General features: G+C 33.8%; 1 protein-coding gene across 1 annotated transcript in view; it reads right to left on the bottom strand.

Annotated features, from left to right (window-relative positions):
- The window catches only part of RPS6KA6 (ribosomal protein S6 kinase A6), a 96,274-nt gene that overhangs the window by 20,865 nt on the left and 59,646 nt on the right, over window positions 1-15,763 (bottom strand). Inside the window, 9 exon segments of the mRNA XM_074278137.1 lie at window positions 313-474; window positions 4,296-4,454; window positions 5,036-5,125; window positions 5,699-5,824; window positions 6,334-6,458; window positions 6,886-6,988; window positions 9,344-9,408; window positions 13,409-13,497; window positions 13,853-13,923. Coding sequence (XP_074134238.1) covers window positions 313-474; window positions 4,296-4,454; window positions 5,036-5,125; window positions 5,699-5,824; window positions 6,334-6,458; window positions 6,886-6,988; window positions 9,344-9,408; window positions 13,409-13,497; window positions 13,853-13,923 — 990 coding nt within the window.

Raw genomic sequence — 15,763 nt, 5'->3', positions numbered from 1 at the left:
TTTCCTCTTCAGTTAAAAAAAAAAGGGGGATGATGAAATTGCTAACATTCTCCCACTGGAAATGATAATCTGTGATTCTAGAAAATTGAAGAACTCATAATATATCCATAGAAGATAATATCTTTTCAGGTTGGTAAAATAAGATTAAAAACAATTCTTACTGCATGTTATCTACTGTAAGTTGATCACATATAACATGTTCAATTAATTAAAAGGACAAAAAGCAGTGAACAAAATGCATCTCACCACTAAACATAATTTTATCACATGGCAAATTTAGAATTATAAAGTAAACTATGATTTGAAGGCTACCTCAGGTGCTACAAAGTTGGCAGTATAGCATGGAGTTAAGAGAAGTCCATTTTCTCCTCGAAGTTGTTTAGCAAACCCAAAATCACAGATCCTAATAGAGTCAGCATTAGTCGAGTCATCCATATATAAAATATTACTAGGCTTAAGATCTCGATGAACCACCTTGAAAAGAAAACAAAAGGCACTTTAAATACTAGCTTCTAATAAATGCATGCAAAAAAAAATTCATTCTAAGTGCTCTGAAAATTTAGAATTTTTCCATTTAAAAAACTTCTGAATTTCTTTCAGTTATGTGTGACTCTTTCACCTCGCTCTCTCAAAATTGAATTACCTATAAGGTACCACAATTTACCAAGAGTTCTAAACTCTTTATACTATGCTATATACATCAATTACTGGCCTCTGGCTAGCTCTGTTCTTAGAAGATCATCCTTTGTCTTCTTTGTTTGGGCTACTGGTTAACCATTCTACTACAACAACTTAAATCACAATTTAGGTGATGCTTATGAAATGAAAATGTTTGAAAACCACTTCTTTAGTAATATTTAAAAGTATTTAACAGAGTAAAAAAAACCTATTTTGTGCAGGTATACGTGTGTGTGTGTGTGTGTGTGTGTGTGTGTGTGTGTGTGTGTGTGTGTGTATAGTTTATGGGGGGAAAATCCTAATGTGGCATCCACTATAGATTAAAAAAAAAAAAAAAACAAAAAACCTCATCCAAGAGAAGGCAGATTTCTGCTTAGAAGAATCAACTCTAGGTTACTCACAAGTGAATTATTCATTACAACTCAGAAATTCTTGTCTGCTATCAAATTAATAGAGTCCTAGGCTCAGGAGGGAGTAAGGTCTGGCAATAGAAAGGGTGACTATGTATTTCTGTAGGTATTGTTCTTCTGACTACTTCTAAGTCAGGTTTTTAAAAAATTAGCCATCAGTATCAGACAATTTTAGAGCTAGAAGAGGCCTTGGATGTCTTCTAGTTCAATCCCCTCATGTTACAGATGGAAATAAGAGAGTTTAACATGACATAGCCAATTAGTGACAAAGCCAAAACTATAATTCGGGTCTCCTGATATTTTAATCTAAATGCCCTCCACTGTAGAATGCTGCTTCTGTTCAGTATTATTTTCCACACTACTTTCATACATCACTTTGTATTAATCAATAAAATTTTGTACAATTTAAAGCATTTCATCACCTGTCTTCCTTGTAAAAACTAAGCCATGATTTCTTCTTCATTTATTTCAGGATGTTCCCTATATAACTACTCCTTTCTTGATGCCAGACTTTTAATAAACTCCTTCACAAACCAAATTCCTTTAACTGACTGCACAATGGGAGGATAGGGACAGGATTCCAACCTCCTGCTGTCATTACTACAGACACCACAAAGAGAGATGTGTAGAGAATGAAATAATACAGCTTCCCTACCAACAAGCCATGTGACTTCAGTCCCAATATTACTACACAAGATGGAAATGTGCCATATACGGGGCTCACACAACTCTTTTCTATTTCACTGTTGAATTCAGAAGAGATTTAGGAAGGAATTTAAATAATAATTAGGTAAAAGCATTATTTAACTGATTAAAAAAGAGTTAAATTAGGGCCCTCAGGCACAAAACTGAGAATTAATAAGGCATATATGGTTTTACTAATTCCTTAACCTTTCCAATATCACAAGAGAGAGAGAGAGAGAGAGAGAGAGAGAGAGAGAGAGAGAGAGAGAGAGAGAGAGAGAGAGAGAGAAAGAAAGAAAGAAATGGTAAGGGAGCAGCATGATACAGGAGAAATGCACTGTAGCTGAAGTCCTAAAGCTCTGCTTTGCCATTTACCACCTGAATGATCTCAGGCAAGTCACTTAACAGTGCTAAGCTTCAGCTACCTCACCCGTAAAATGGGGTGGAGGGGGCAGGAAATGGGACATGGGACTAAATCATCTCTCAAGTCTTCCAATTCTAAAATTTTCTGATCCTATTTATACTAAGTCAATCCAACCATGTCACTCCCTTGGCTCAGAAAGCTTCTGTTGACTCTTTATCTACCAAATAAAGTGCAAATTTTTCAGTCTGGTATTTAGGGTACTTCCTTATCTGACTCTACCTGCTTTTCCTAGTCACATCCCCTACCACTTTCTTCTAGATCTTATTCTCCAGTCAAATGGACTACTTATCATTCAAACTAAGTCTCCCCACTGGGTCATCTCTGTACTTCCTGCAGTTAGTTCCCTCCACCAGCAATGTCTTTCTTACCATCTTTATTTCTGCTTGCTCTAGTGCCATTCTTCAATAACAGGGTATTGAAACAGGGTTCAATGCAACCTCTTAGGAAGCTGGAATAAGGAATCTTTCTCTTTAGAGCATGTATATATTATTATTTGCACTTCTCTTAGAACACTTACTAAACAGCATGTCATAGAATATTTATAAATACATTCCATCTTCCTTGGGAGACCAAAAGCTCTTTGAGAGTTAGAATTGTGTCCTATTCGGCTCTGCATCTGATTCATTTTTTTTAAGTGCCTATGAGGTACCAGGCACCGTGCTAAGCACTACACATAGAAAAGGGGCAAAAGACAGCCCACCGCCTTTAGGGAGCTTACAATTGAGGAAAGAACTCTAGGCATGGAGGACAGACAGAAAAAATGTTCAGAGCTGAGGGATGGAGTATCTCAGCAGTAAAATAGGAAGGAGCCCTTCCTGGAACTGAAATGTTTGAGGAAGACTTGTTAAGTGTGTGTAGGGCAGGGGAACTAGATTTTAAGGGCTTTGAACAGCAAACAGAGAATTGTGTTTTTGGTCCTAGAGGGGGATAGGGAGACACTGGAGTTTTTTTGAGCAGGGAGATGATACAGTTAAGATCTGAGCTTTGGAAAAAATGCCTTTGGTGACCGAATAGAGGATGGACTGAGGTGAGAAGATGATCCAGGCACCCCCACTGTAGCCTGTTACAATAGTCCAGGTGTGATGAGAGCTTGCACTGGATCAGTGGTAGTGTCAGAAGAGAGAAAGGGGAGTATTTGAGATATACTGGAAGGGGGAAATCAATAGATTTTGGCAATTGGCCAAGGATGGGAGCGGGGAGAGGGGAGAGAGATAATGAGGACTCAAAGATGATACCTAGTTGTGACCTTGAGGGAGGGAATGGGAGGATTATATTGTCTTCTGCAGCAAGAGGGAAAGGGGAGGCAGTGTTTATGGAGAAAGCTAATGAGTTCTATTTTGGATCTGTTAAGTTTAAAATGTCTATTGGACATCCAATTCAAGATTTCTGAAAGGCAGTTGGAGATGGGAGATCAGAGGTCAAGAGAGCCTGAGGCAGGAGAGGTAGATTTGAGAATCATCAGCATAGAAATGATAAATCAATCCATGGCAATCCATGATGTGATTACTGAGTGAAGGAGTATAAAGGAAAATGAGAAAAGGGCTGAGAACAGGACTGTGAGGGACAATTTCAGGGCAGGATGTGTCCGTGTAAGAAGTAGAAATGGGATAAATGTAGAAGAGATGTAAGCTAGACATAAATAACTTATTGATATTTGACATTGCAATGGTAACCAAGCAAGTTGTAACATTGATTTTGGGGGTGACTAGGTGGTCCAGTGGATAGAGCACTCATTGTGCCTGAAGTCAGAGAGATCTGAGTTCAAGTGAGGCCTCACATACTGTGTCACCCTAGACAAGTCATGCCACCTGTTTGCCTCACTTTCCTCATCTGTGAAATGTGGAAGATTATAGTCCTTACTTCTTCTAGTGAAGATCAAATGAGATAAAAATTGTAAAGTGCCCAGCACAAATGCTTGATACATAGTGTTATGTAAATGTTAGCTGTTATTATCATTACTATTATTAATATTTATTGGAAACAGTTACCTTCCTGGGAAGGTTTTACAGACCATTTTGCCACAGAGCCCTTCCATCCCCTTGAGTTTATACAAATACAGCTCCCAGAATTAAATTGAATAAAATAACTTTATGACTTACTCCTTGACAGTGAAGGTAGTCAACTGTCTTAGTTATTACATACAGAACATCACTAGCCTCCCGTTCTGAAAAAAATTTTTGTCTGAGAATGCGATCAAGTAGCTCTCCTCCCTTCATCAATTCAGTAACAAGGTAAACATATCTGCCATCATCATAGACCTGTTAAAAAAAAAGTGATTTAGATTTTTGTACTTTTATCAATAATTTTTTCCCATTAATGACAATCTGCTTCTCTCCATTCTACTGAGAAAAATAAAGCTTTTGTTACATTCATGGTCAAGCAAAACAAATTATGGCAATGGCAATATCCACTAAAAATGTCTTAGTGTGCAACCTGAAGCCATCACCTTTCTGTCAGGTCCTCTGAAACTATATTTTCTTTCACATTCATATAATTTGGTCAGCCACTCTTTGACATACTCTGTTTAAAGATTTCTTGACCTTAGTTCTAAAAGACTACCATCTAAACAAAAATGATTCACCCAAAGGCTTGTGAGCCCTGCTTTGGGAAACTCAATACTAGTCTATATCAATGATATGTAGCGAGTTTGAACAGGGGAAAGGTACTGGTCAGGACTGGCTTATATCACTATAATACTCAGATTCTTCCAAGAAGCTTGCATATACTGTTTACAAAAATCAAGTGTATTTATACATGACCTAACACAAAATAATTCATTATGCATTCTTCAGATTCACCAAACTAACATTCATCAGATTATTAAAAAATTAATACCTACATCCTTTAAAGTAATGATGTTGGGGTGCTGTCCATAACGCATCAAAATCTCAATTTCTTCAGAGGGGTCTCTTTTACTTTTGTCAATTATCTGAGAAATGACATGAGGGAGAATCTCAAGTAAATTAAAATGTAATGTAATTAAGATGTAAGTATATTCTGTATTCTAGAAATAGATAAAAATAAGATTAATCACAAAATAGTTGTCTCCATTTGAACAAAGAAATAAGGATGTAACAGTGTAGATGCAAACAGTAAATTAGAAGATATATTTTGACACATAATGTTCTACTTATTTAAATGCTGATCCAACAGTTACTGAGTAATTGTAAGGATTACTTTTCACTCACAATATATTATTTTTTGAAAATACTGCATATTTTTAAGGCAAGAATGAAAAATATAAGAAGAAAAAAAGAAAATGGGCCTGAAAAGGAAAAGCTAGGGGTCATTAAAAGAACTATATAGCTTCCCCTCCTCAAAAAATGAAAAATATGTAATTTATTATTCTTCAAAAGAAATTTTTGGTAGAACCTATTCCAAAATGAGAATTTGGACTCAGATTCCTCTCTATTTTCCCTTCCAACTGCCCTGTTTTAGTGAGAACATAATTAAAGCAGACCACTCCAACTTAAAATATATAAGAAATATAGAGACAAAATACCTTTACTGCAAATTCCATGTTGGTAGCTGTGTGTATACATCGTTTACAAACAGAATAGGAGCCAACACCAATATCCTCCTTTGGTTCATACACATCATTAAATTGTGCACTGTTTCCATGTAGTTGCTTTGAAAAAATAAGGGAAAAAATTGTTAATGCGTTAACATATTTGTCCATCAAGGAGAATAGAAACTTGGCCTCCCATAATTTTCTGCATTTATTTCCAATTTTTTTAAATTATGCAAAACCCCCGAGTTTGAGGAAAACCTATATACACAATATAAACAACTTAAATAAATGATGAACCAAGTTTAAATTACAGACAAACAAGACCAATCAACAAACTTATAAAGCCCGAACTTTGCTTCAAGGCCAAAAATAAACAAGTCACAACTATCACATGGGTCATATTGCCATTTTTTAAAAGAATAATTTGTTCATTTTTCAAGTATGACCATTTTTTGCTATTCTTTCCAATTTGAACTTGAAAACAAAACAAAACAAAACAAACCACTACTACAAATAGTGCCTATAATATAGATTGGTCACACACATGTTTTAAAACTTAAACTCAATTTTTTTCTCCATCAAAATAATTAATCCTTTAACTGGAAAAACAATTAGATGTTACTTACCTGTACTATTGGCAATATATTTGTGAGGGGAGAAATTTTCTGATCTTCTATGGCAGAAGTTGCAACAAAGCTAAATCCTTTAAAAAGCTGATGCGCGTTAGCACTGGGTGGAACTCCAGGAGAATCTAGTTTTCAAACAAAAAATTTATAAAAGTTAAAATAATTTGACAGCATGCAATTTAACTCTTTTTGGCTGAAGGCAAATCCTGATTTTAAAAAATGCAACTCTTAAAATAAAATGTATTGCATTAAAAATATAAATCATTTATACTGTCCCATAATAATGGTGGAACAACAATCATTGGTCTGGTTCTAAATAATTGGAAATTGACTTCTACTGTTTCAATCCTCAGATTCTTTCAAGAAACTTGTACATGCTGTAGAGAAAAACCAGCCATGCTTACATATGACTTTAACATAAAACAATTCAATAAGCACAATTACTTCACAGTTAAACTCAAACGTTTAACAATATCCTTTTATCTTTTATCTGGGGAGCAAAAAACTGGTTTATTAATTAGACCTAACTTAATCCATATAAATGTGTATTACCTTTGGGTGTTTTTGCAGTAAATTCAGGATCAAAACAAAAAGTATCTTCTGGTTTTCCAGAAGCAGGTTTGAATGGAGGTTGAATTTCTCTTCTATATAATTTCTAAAAGAAGCAGTATTGGGTAATGCAAAAATGTGTGAACATGTACAGAAAAGTCTATTTTCCAAGTTAAAAAAGATAATAGTCATAGCTTAAACTTAACAAGCTACACAAAAATGTCAATATAGTAAGAAGTACAAATGGAACACTTCAAGTTAGATTTACCAGACAAATTTCAAAAGGCTTCAAATATCTGCTAATCAAATAAGTTCATTAAGCTTGGCAGATGATATAATGAATTCAGTGAGTAAGCCAAGGAACACAATGAACTGCTAAAGGTTACATTTTCAAGAGATGAGAATATTCAATTTCAAACTTTATTAAAAATTGGTTTAACTCCCTAGTGATGACAACACATATCCGTGTGGGTCATGCAGGAATAATTAGCAAAAATGAAGAATTCTGAAAACAGAGGCTATTATACAAGTAGCATTTCTATAATATGCAATTCTTCTATGCTTTGTGATGCCTTTAAAAATTTAAAACACAGAATCTCAAATATTTTCTGGGATTTTTTTTATATAATGATTTTTTAAATAATTTTTTATATAAATGAAAATAGGCTGTTTTGTTTTTAGGTGAGGCACATTAAAGAAATCTCAAATTTAACCTTGTCCATCAGTACAACTAAATAAAGTTTATTTTTCAGTAAAAGACACACATAAAATAGCCTGAGGGCAAGGTAGGAAACATTTTTTTTTTTCCTATTGAAGAACCACTGACCTGTAGAATAAACTCACAGGTCAGTAAGAATAAAGCAACTTTAATTTTATTTAGGGACAAACAAATAACATTGTGCTCATTTTCTTGTAAAATCAGACAGCATATTAATCTTTTAAATGCATAAATAATAAAATACTTTTTGTTGTCTAAAGGAAGAACAAAATAGGAAAGGAGACAGAGAAATACAGACAGACAAAAACCAAGAGGGAAATTTTCATGGAATACTATTAAAATAATATCTTGAAGTCCTTTTATGTATTATACTAAAGATTTTGGAACTAAGTAACTTTTTTTTTGTCCCCCTACAGTTATAACTAGAGGCACTGCATTTTGGTACTTGCCCTGCAAGGCAGATGTAATTAAACTAAAAGGGTAGGTGTTTTTTCTCATTTCCATTCTCATCCTAAAAAATTCACCAAAAATTTCTTCAGAGTTTGACAAACAGGCCATTCCAGCACAAAATTATGTAAAATGCCTAAATGCTACAGTGATAAATACTACAAACACATTTCAGTTTAAGGGCCGGTGTTTTCACTGGAAGGACAACTCCCTCCACATATGCAGACCACAACTCCTGTGGCAGTCTTTGAGTTGCTGCTGCCAAGAGTCATCAGCTGGTGACTGATATTCTCATAATATGCTTTTCTAAACTTAGCTACGATGGTCCTCAGACAACGGGCACAAAGTTCATTGTTGGGCCTGTAAGTGAAGTCTGTCAAACTTGATAGAACCTGCCAGAGCTTCTGCTCCACTGGCTGAACCTTGAAGAACCCAGGGTCAGCTCCATGCTACAATGAGGCAGGGGACTAGCACTCTAGTGAAGGACTACATACACAGAAAGTGAAAATAAGAGTTGAGAGACAAATAAAAACAATGAAATGAGATTTTCTAAATGAAGACTGCACATTTGGGGGCCTTAACTTCTAAATAGAACATTTTATTCAAAACTCAAATTACTTTTTCATTTTCACCCCTTTTCTATTTATCCAAATAAGTAACAAATGTTAGGATGGATTAATTTAAATAGCATCTCACAATCCTATTAGAATACTTTTCTTTACAAAGTGTTTTCATCTCCCTCTTTTCCCCAGTGACCATTTACAGAAAGAGGGTCAAAATCTTTAAGAGATTTAGAGCAGGGCAGAAATTCACAAATTGGAAGAGATCATTTTAATACAATTTGTTCTACATCTAAAAGAACTGCAACACAGAGAGCTTAAACCATTTACTCAAAGTTACCCAGTTAGTAAAGTTCAGGGCTGGGATTTGAGCTGAGGCCACCTCCCCCCTTCACCCCGCTCCCCTGATCCTAAATCTAACTTCCATTCTCTCTACTATTCCACATTAGATATTGCTACAGATGAAAAATAAAATTTAACACCAAAGATTTGCTCAAAGTCTATTAACCATACATCTACAGACTTACAAGCTGAATAAAGCAGAAAGGGTAAATATTAAAGCTAATAGTCATTTTATAATGTACCTCTAAGTTAAAATGCCACACTGGAATTTAAACAGAGTTTTAATTTATTACTTGGCAATGCCCACACACAATAATTTTCTTTCAATATCTTTTATTATAAAATTATTCTCTAACAAAACCTTATTAATTCAACTACGCTATACTGTACTTACATTCCAGTCAACAGTTGAAAAGAAAAGATGTCTTTTGATTTCTTCAACACCATCTGAACCAGATCCTTTAAAAGTAGAAATATTTTTATTGGTATAACTTTGTTGTTCTTATTATTCCACTTCAAGCATCTATTCTTAAATCCCTCACTTGTAGGCAGCTATGGTGTGTATACTTTTATCTGTGAGTCTACCACTTAGAATTCCTGCATGTCTAGGTTACAATCATAATGGATATTCACAATCATATTCCAGTGGCACTGTTGAAGATCCCAAAGTACCTTCTATATCAATAGGAGGACCAAATTATCTGTAGTATAGATTTGCCATTAAATAATTTTATTTATTCTACATGAATACTCATGGTCAATGTACAGAATAAGGAAAATTTTAAATTCAACTTAAATTTAAATATAATTTCATACATATTATATTAGAATGTAAAGAGCAGAGATCATTTTATTTTCTGTGCTTGTATTACTAGCAGCTAGCACATAAGAGGTATGTAATAAATACTTGTTGATCCAATGGATATGGAAATGATAACTAGAATGTAGAAATGAAATGTATTTCGTTCAAAAGAAACATCTAGCAGAAGGAAAAAGGAAGACTCCTATATGGAAACAGACACACTTTATATTTGTGTATAAATTAGTCGGTAGTATTTGAGTGAAAGAAAGATTTAAAAAATGATGCTGATTTGTTGTGGGGGTGAATACTATGAGACTACCTAAGAACATTTCCTTAATACAAATCCTGGCAAAAAAGCAAGGTTAATATAGACAGGTCTTGGAAAACTGATTCTACTAAAAATAGAGTTGAGATTTTTTTTTCCTACTTGTTTTGTTGTATCAACAATTTCGCCATGCAAAAGGATTGAAAGTCAACAACTACTCTGGACTTAAGTCTGATCCACAAAGACAAACTATCTGGAAAGGTAGAAGTGGTAGGAATCTTAAAAGAAAATGCTCGTGCCATTTTGAAGTTCATAATGAGAGAAAGAAGGGAACACAGGGCAATGTACCTTGGGCTTCAGGAAATCAGAAACATAAAAATTCAGAGAAAAGATGACTTCTGTCCAGATGAGCTATAAAAAGGAAACAGCTAGAGAGGAAGTGTTTGTGAGCACTTAAAAAAAAGGTCACCAGTAGTCATTCATGAGCTAAGAATAAATCATGTCATACTAGTTTATATTCCTTTTCTGAAAGATAAAGTTCTTAAAACTGATAGAACAGAAAAATGACAAAGACATTTTACATATGATGATTTCAGTAAGATCTATGAAAAGTCTCAATCTTTAGAGACAAGATAGAAAAATGTGGAGCATTTAATTATATGATTTTCTATCAGCTTGAAAAGGAGTACCCAAAAAAGGTTGTTTAATGGATCAATCAGAATCTAAAAGAACTCTTAAGTGAACTGCTATACTTTGATCTATACTTTGGACCTATACTCTGACTTAAATTGACTCCAGTTACCAGTGACCTCTGAACTGTCAAATGCAATGGCCTCTTCTCTTCAGGACCTTTCTGAAACACCTCATATTCTTGGTTATCCCCTCCTGCATGATACTCACTTTGCTCTAGGTTTCTGAAAGTTTGTTCTTTTTCATTTCTCATCCTATTCATCTTATCATTTTTCAATCTCCTTTGCTAATTATCTATGCTCTACCCATTGACCGTGAGTGTTCTATAAGATTGTCTGGAGCCCTTTTCTATCTTTTCTTGACACTCACTTAGTGACTACATAAGCTCCCCAAGAGTCAATTCGCATTTCTACACTGATGACTCCCAGATTTACATATCCAGACCTAGGCTCCTTCCTGAGCTGCAGTCCTTTATCACCAACTTCCAAATAAACCTACCATAATTCTGGAACTCAAACATATTGGCTATAGTTATTATAGTCAGCAATGATTTCATTCCTGTTTCTGATTTTCTATTTTTTATTTTCAAGAACTTATCTGGGGCTCATTTGTTTCAGTTGCGCATTATATTCTTTAATCATTATCATTTTTTGTTATTTTTTTTAAATGGGACCTGATCTTCTGACAAGTCAGTAGTCTGAGTTATACAAATCCTTGGCTCCAGGATAATGTCTTTCCAATAACAAGTATTTTCCTTTCTGTAAAAACAAAATCAATTTCAATCTCTTATGGTGTTATTTTGTTCTCAACCTGTCTAGCACCTATCAATTTTTCTCCTGAAGAATATAATCTATAAGTCTTTGACCTCCCACATTCTCTCTTCCTGAGTCATATTTCCCTTTTTATTCCCCCCTCACCTTTTTCCCTCCTTAGTAAGTAAATCATTAACTATTAGAGTACATGCTGATTTATTTTGGAGTGTTTTTTCAAGTTATTCATTTCAAGCCATTCTTCCATTTCATTCTTAGCAACCATCTTGATGCAAAGGGTGCAATTATTTTCATGGTGGCATTTGTGTAGATACTTTTCATTAACAGTAGATGATGGAAAATCCTATGAAATGTTTAGGTTTCCTTTGGAGATACAAATGAATTTTGTTTAAGACTTTGCATTTATCCCTATTCAAGTCAATGGAATTTTCTGGCCTGTTGAGAGATTGTTTTGGATTCAGGTATTTAAATTTTTCAACTGTCCCTATAGGATTTATGTCATTTGCAAATCTGATATAATTTCAATCATCAGCTCCTTTATGTTAGCCACTGATGAAGATGTTAACCCCAGCACAGAGTCAAGGATAGATCCCTGGAGCATTCTACTGGTGGTGATTTTCTTTTTCCAGCTAGATATCCATCTATTGATGATTACTCTTTGCTTTCTAAAAATCACCTACCTACAATATTGACTAGCTCATATCTCTTAATCTTGCCTACAAGAATTGAATTGGTCAATGGGCACATTGCTAGCACTGTGACAGGCAGTAGATATACAAATGCAAAAAGTACATGAGAGACTTGGTCACAGACTTTTCTAAAATCTAAATCAATGGTATCTATAGCATGTTTCAGATTTACCAAAGGACCTTGTCAAAAAAGGAAATAAAGCAAGTCTACTTTTACTCAGTCTTAATGTAGCCATGTGGGCTTTTTGTGATCACTAAGGTCTTTGATAATATAGACTTTTCTTGGGAATCCAAGTCAAATTTACTGAACTAAAGTTTCTAGACTTTTTGCTTTTTTGAAAATAGGGACCAATATTTGTCCTTCTCCAGTACTATAGTCTCTCTCTCCCCCATCATCCCTGGCAATGATACTGAAATCAGAGAAGATATGTGAAAAAGAACCGAGAATTTCAGTGAGGCAAGTTCAATAAGCTCGTCCCAGCTAGTTTTAAACTAATGTCATCTTAGCCCCAGAGATCAAGAGAAATCATTTTACTCTAGTATGTATTAAGATACATTTATAACACTGTGTTTGGTACAGGTAATTCTTTAAAAAAACAAACAAAAATTACAATGTGTATAGAGAAGAATCAGTGTGGAAACTATGTCATCTGAGGAATATTTGAAGGAACAAAAGACATTAAGCATGGAGAAGTAAAAAGGATATATGACTGTTGTCTTCAAATGTCCAAAGGGTTGCCATATGGAAAAGAGAATATAATTGTTCTTTGTTATTCTGAGATCCAATGGGTAGAAATTACAGGATGAAGGATAAGTTCTTTTGATTGAACAGCTGTCCAACAGAGCTTTCTAACAATAGCATTTGAGGGCACCGAAAGTGTTTAAAGAATGGCTGGATCATCATTTGTCAAGGATATTACAGAGAAGATTCTTATATTGTGAAGGAAATGAATTTCTAGATGATTTATAAGGTCTCTCTTATGACTTCTTTAAAAAAACTGATGACTGATGTATTATTGTATATACAGTAATCTCTCACTAGCCAAGACATTTTGATTAAACCAGAATATCCATTTTTCAACATTTCAAAATTCCAACAATTATTTTCTTAATAGTAAAATCTAGAATTCAAAGTGCTAATGAATACCATTAAATTCAAATAAATCAGAAAACTGAAAAAAATATTCACCTAGAAAAAATATTCAGTACACTTTACTACAAAAATCATGAAACATAAGAATACCTAATCTATTTGAAGGATTTCTTTTGAATAGCATCCTTAGAAGACTTTGTGCTTCAGGGCTAAGAAACTGAGGCATTCCAAGTTTTGCTCTGGAAAATAAAATTTTAGGAAATTTAACTTAGCAATCTGCACTTTAAAACTTACATACAAAAGATGTTTTTTTCTGGGGTACTTTTTAAAATGGTAGGTAGAATGCTCCATTTATAGTATAAAAGTACTTATTATTATTATACTTATTATATTATTATTATACTTTTAAATTATACTTTTTTTAAAATTATACTTTTTTAAAAAATTATACCTTTAAATTATTATTTTATTTCCATCTTAACTATTACAAATTTCTAAAAGCAAGGGTTTTTTTTTTTTTGTGTGTGTGTGTGTGCGCGTGTTTGTGTGTTGGGAGAATAGTGTATAAAAGATAAATTTAAGAGTTATACTTACTTTAATATCATATTCATGGTCTCATTTCTGTCTTTCCCTTGAAAAGGTAGAGTACCAGTGAGCATTTCAAACTAAAACAAAAAATACCAGAATTATATTAAGTATGATTTAGGATGGATAACAGTTTTTTCCAAAGTATGATCATGGGCCAAACTAGGACCAAGAAAGCATACATGTCTGACTTTTTGGAAACCACTTAATGATGGTGTTTTCAGCTTCTTATGGTATAACTCAACTGTGGCAAATTAAACTTACTAAATATCCCAATCCTACTTTTGGAAGATCCAAAGAAATCTGTAAAGCCTCAGAGATATATTACTTTTCCTCTAAAATAAAAGTGAATTACTTCAAAGAATTTAATGACTAAGGGAAAATGATAAGTTAAATACAAAATTTACAGATATTTCCAAGAGATTAAGAGAACTTGTGTCCTCCCTATCCAAAGATACTAGATAAAGGGGTATTTTAATTCTGTTCAGTAAAAAAAAAAAAAAATGAAAAAAGGTTTAAAAAATTACAATTGAGCAAAATTTTAGAATACAATAAAATATTAAGATAAAAGATGTAAGGGAATACTATTTCAGGATATTAAGGATATAAGGTTTCTAAAATGATATTTTGAGAATGAAGATAAACAGTCTAAATGGAGTAAACCCAACATTATGTAGCACCATAATTCATTAAAGAGGCTTTTCTTTTTAATGTATATGCAAATATTTTTCTTTTTAAATTTTAATCGCTATTTATTTTTATGAATAAATACAAAGATAGTTTTCAACATTCATGTTTGCAAACTCTTGTTTTCCAAATTTTTCTCCCTCCCTCCCTTCACCCCCCTCCCACAGATAGCAAGCAATCCAAGATAGGTTAAACATGTACAATTCTTCTAAACATATTTCCATATTTGTCATGCTCATATGCAAATATCTTAAAATTTCATTTACTCTTATTTAACTCTCAATATAAGTCATTTTAATAATGGCTTTGGCTTCAATCCTATGTTTTTTCTCTCTCTAGATTTGGTAAACTCCTTTATTCTCCTGTTGTCTGGCCTTCTCTAAAGAGGATTCCTAATTCTAAATCTCAAACCTAGGCACCTCTCTCATTATGTTCCTGTTTTGTGTTACTCAGAACCCTTTTCTGGTTACTATTGCCACAAATTTATTCCCAGATTATTCTAAAAGTCTTGTAGATGGTTTCTTTGTCTCCAGTCTTCTCACCAATTAATCCAATTTACATAATGGTATAAGATTAACCTTTCAAAAAACAAAAGATTTTATTACATGTGTCACCTGCTTAACAATATTTAATAACTCCTACTACCTATAACACCCAGGTCAAATTCTTCTGGCTTGGCTTTCAAAGTCCTCTAGAACTTGCTCCTTCCCACTTCCCCCAAGCCCCAACACACACTTTCTGTGCCAGTCTGATCTTCCTCCCCGCTCCTCACCCCCAACCTGTGGTCATTCCCATTCTGATATTTCCTAATGCTATTCCTCTTCATATTAACATTCTGTACTTTTCCAAATTCTATTCCAATTTCAAAAAGGTCTGCTCATTTCTCTTGATCTTCTCTTGAAGCTTTTTCCTACTACTTTAAGTCAAGCTGATCTGAGTCTTCTTTGAGTCTTATTGCATCTATGGTGAATTCTAAACAGTTTTGCATTTTGTCGTTCCCAGTGCCTCATGTGTGTTCATACACATGTATGTATATATATGGGTATATGTATGTCGTATCTTTCCAACTACACTGTGGGTAAAAGGAACTTGGCAATGTCATACATGCCCATCAATACTAGCTGTACAGTATGTGTTTAAAATTTATTTCTAGGAACACAGAAATTATTATATGTTGCTAAATGGATAATTAGAAGTTTAACAGCAAAATACCTATATATGTACTAGGAACTT

The sequence above is a fragment of the Sminthopsis crassicaudata genome, chromosome X (assembly GCF_048593235.1).
Source record: "Sminthopsis crassicaudata isolate SCR6 chromosome X, ASM4859323v1, whole genome shotgun sequence".
In the NCBI taxonomy this organism is placed as follows: Eukaryota; Metazoa; Chordata; class Mammalia; order Dasyuromorphia; family Dasyuridae; genus Sminthopsis; species Sminthopsis crassicaudata.
This window is presented reverse-complemented; position numbering and strand designations above follow the sequence as displayed.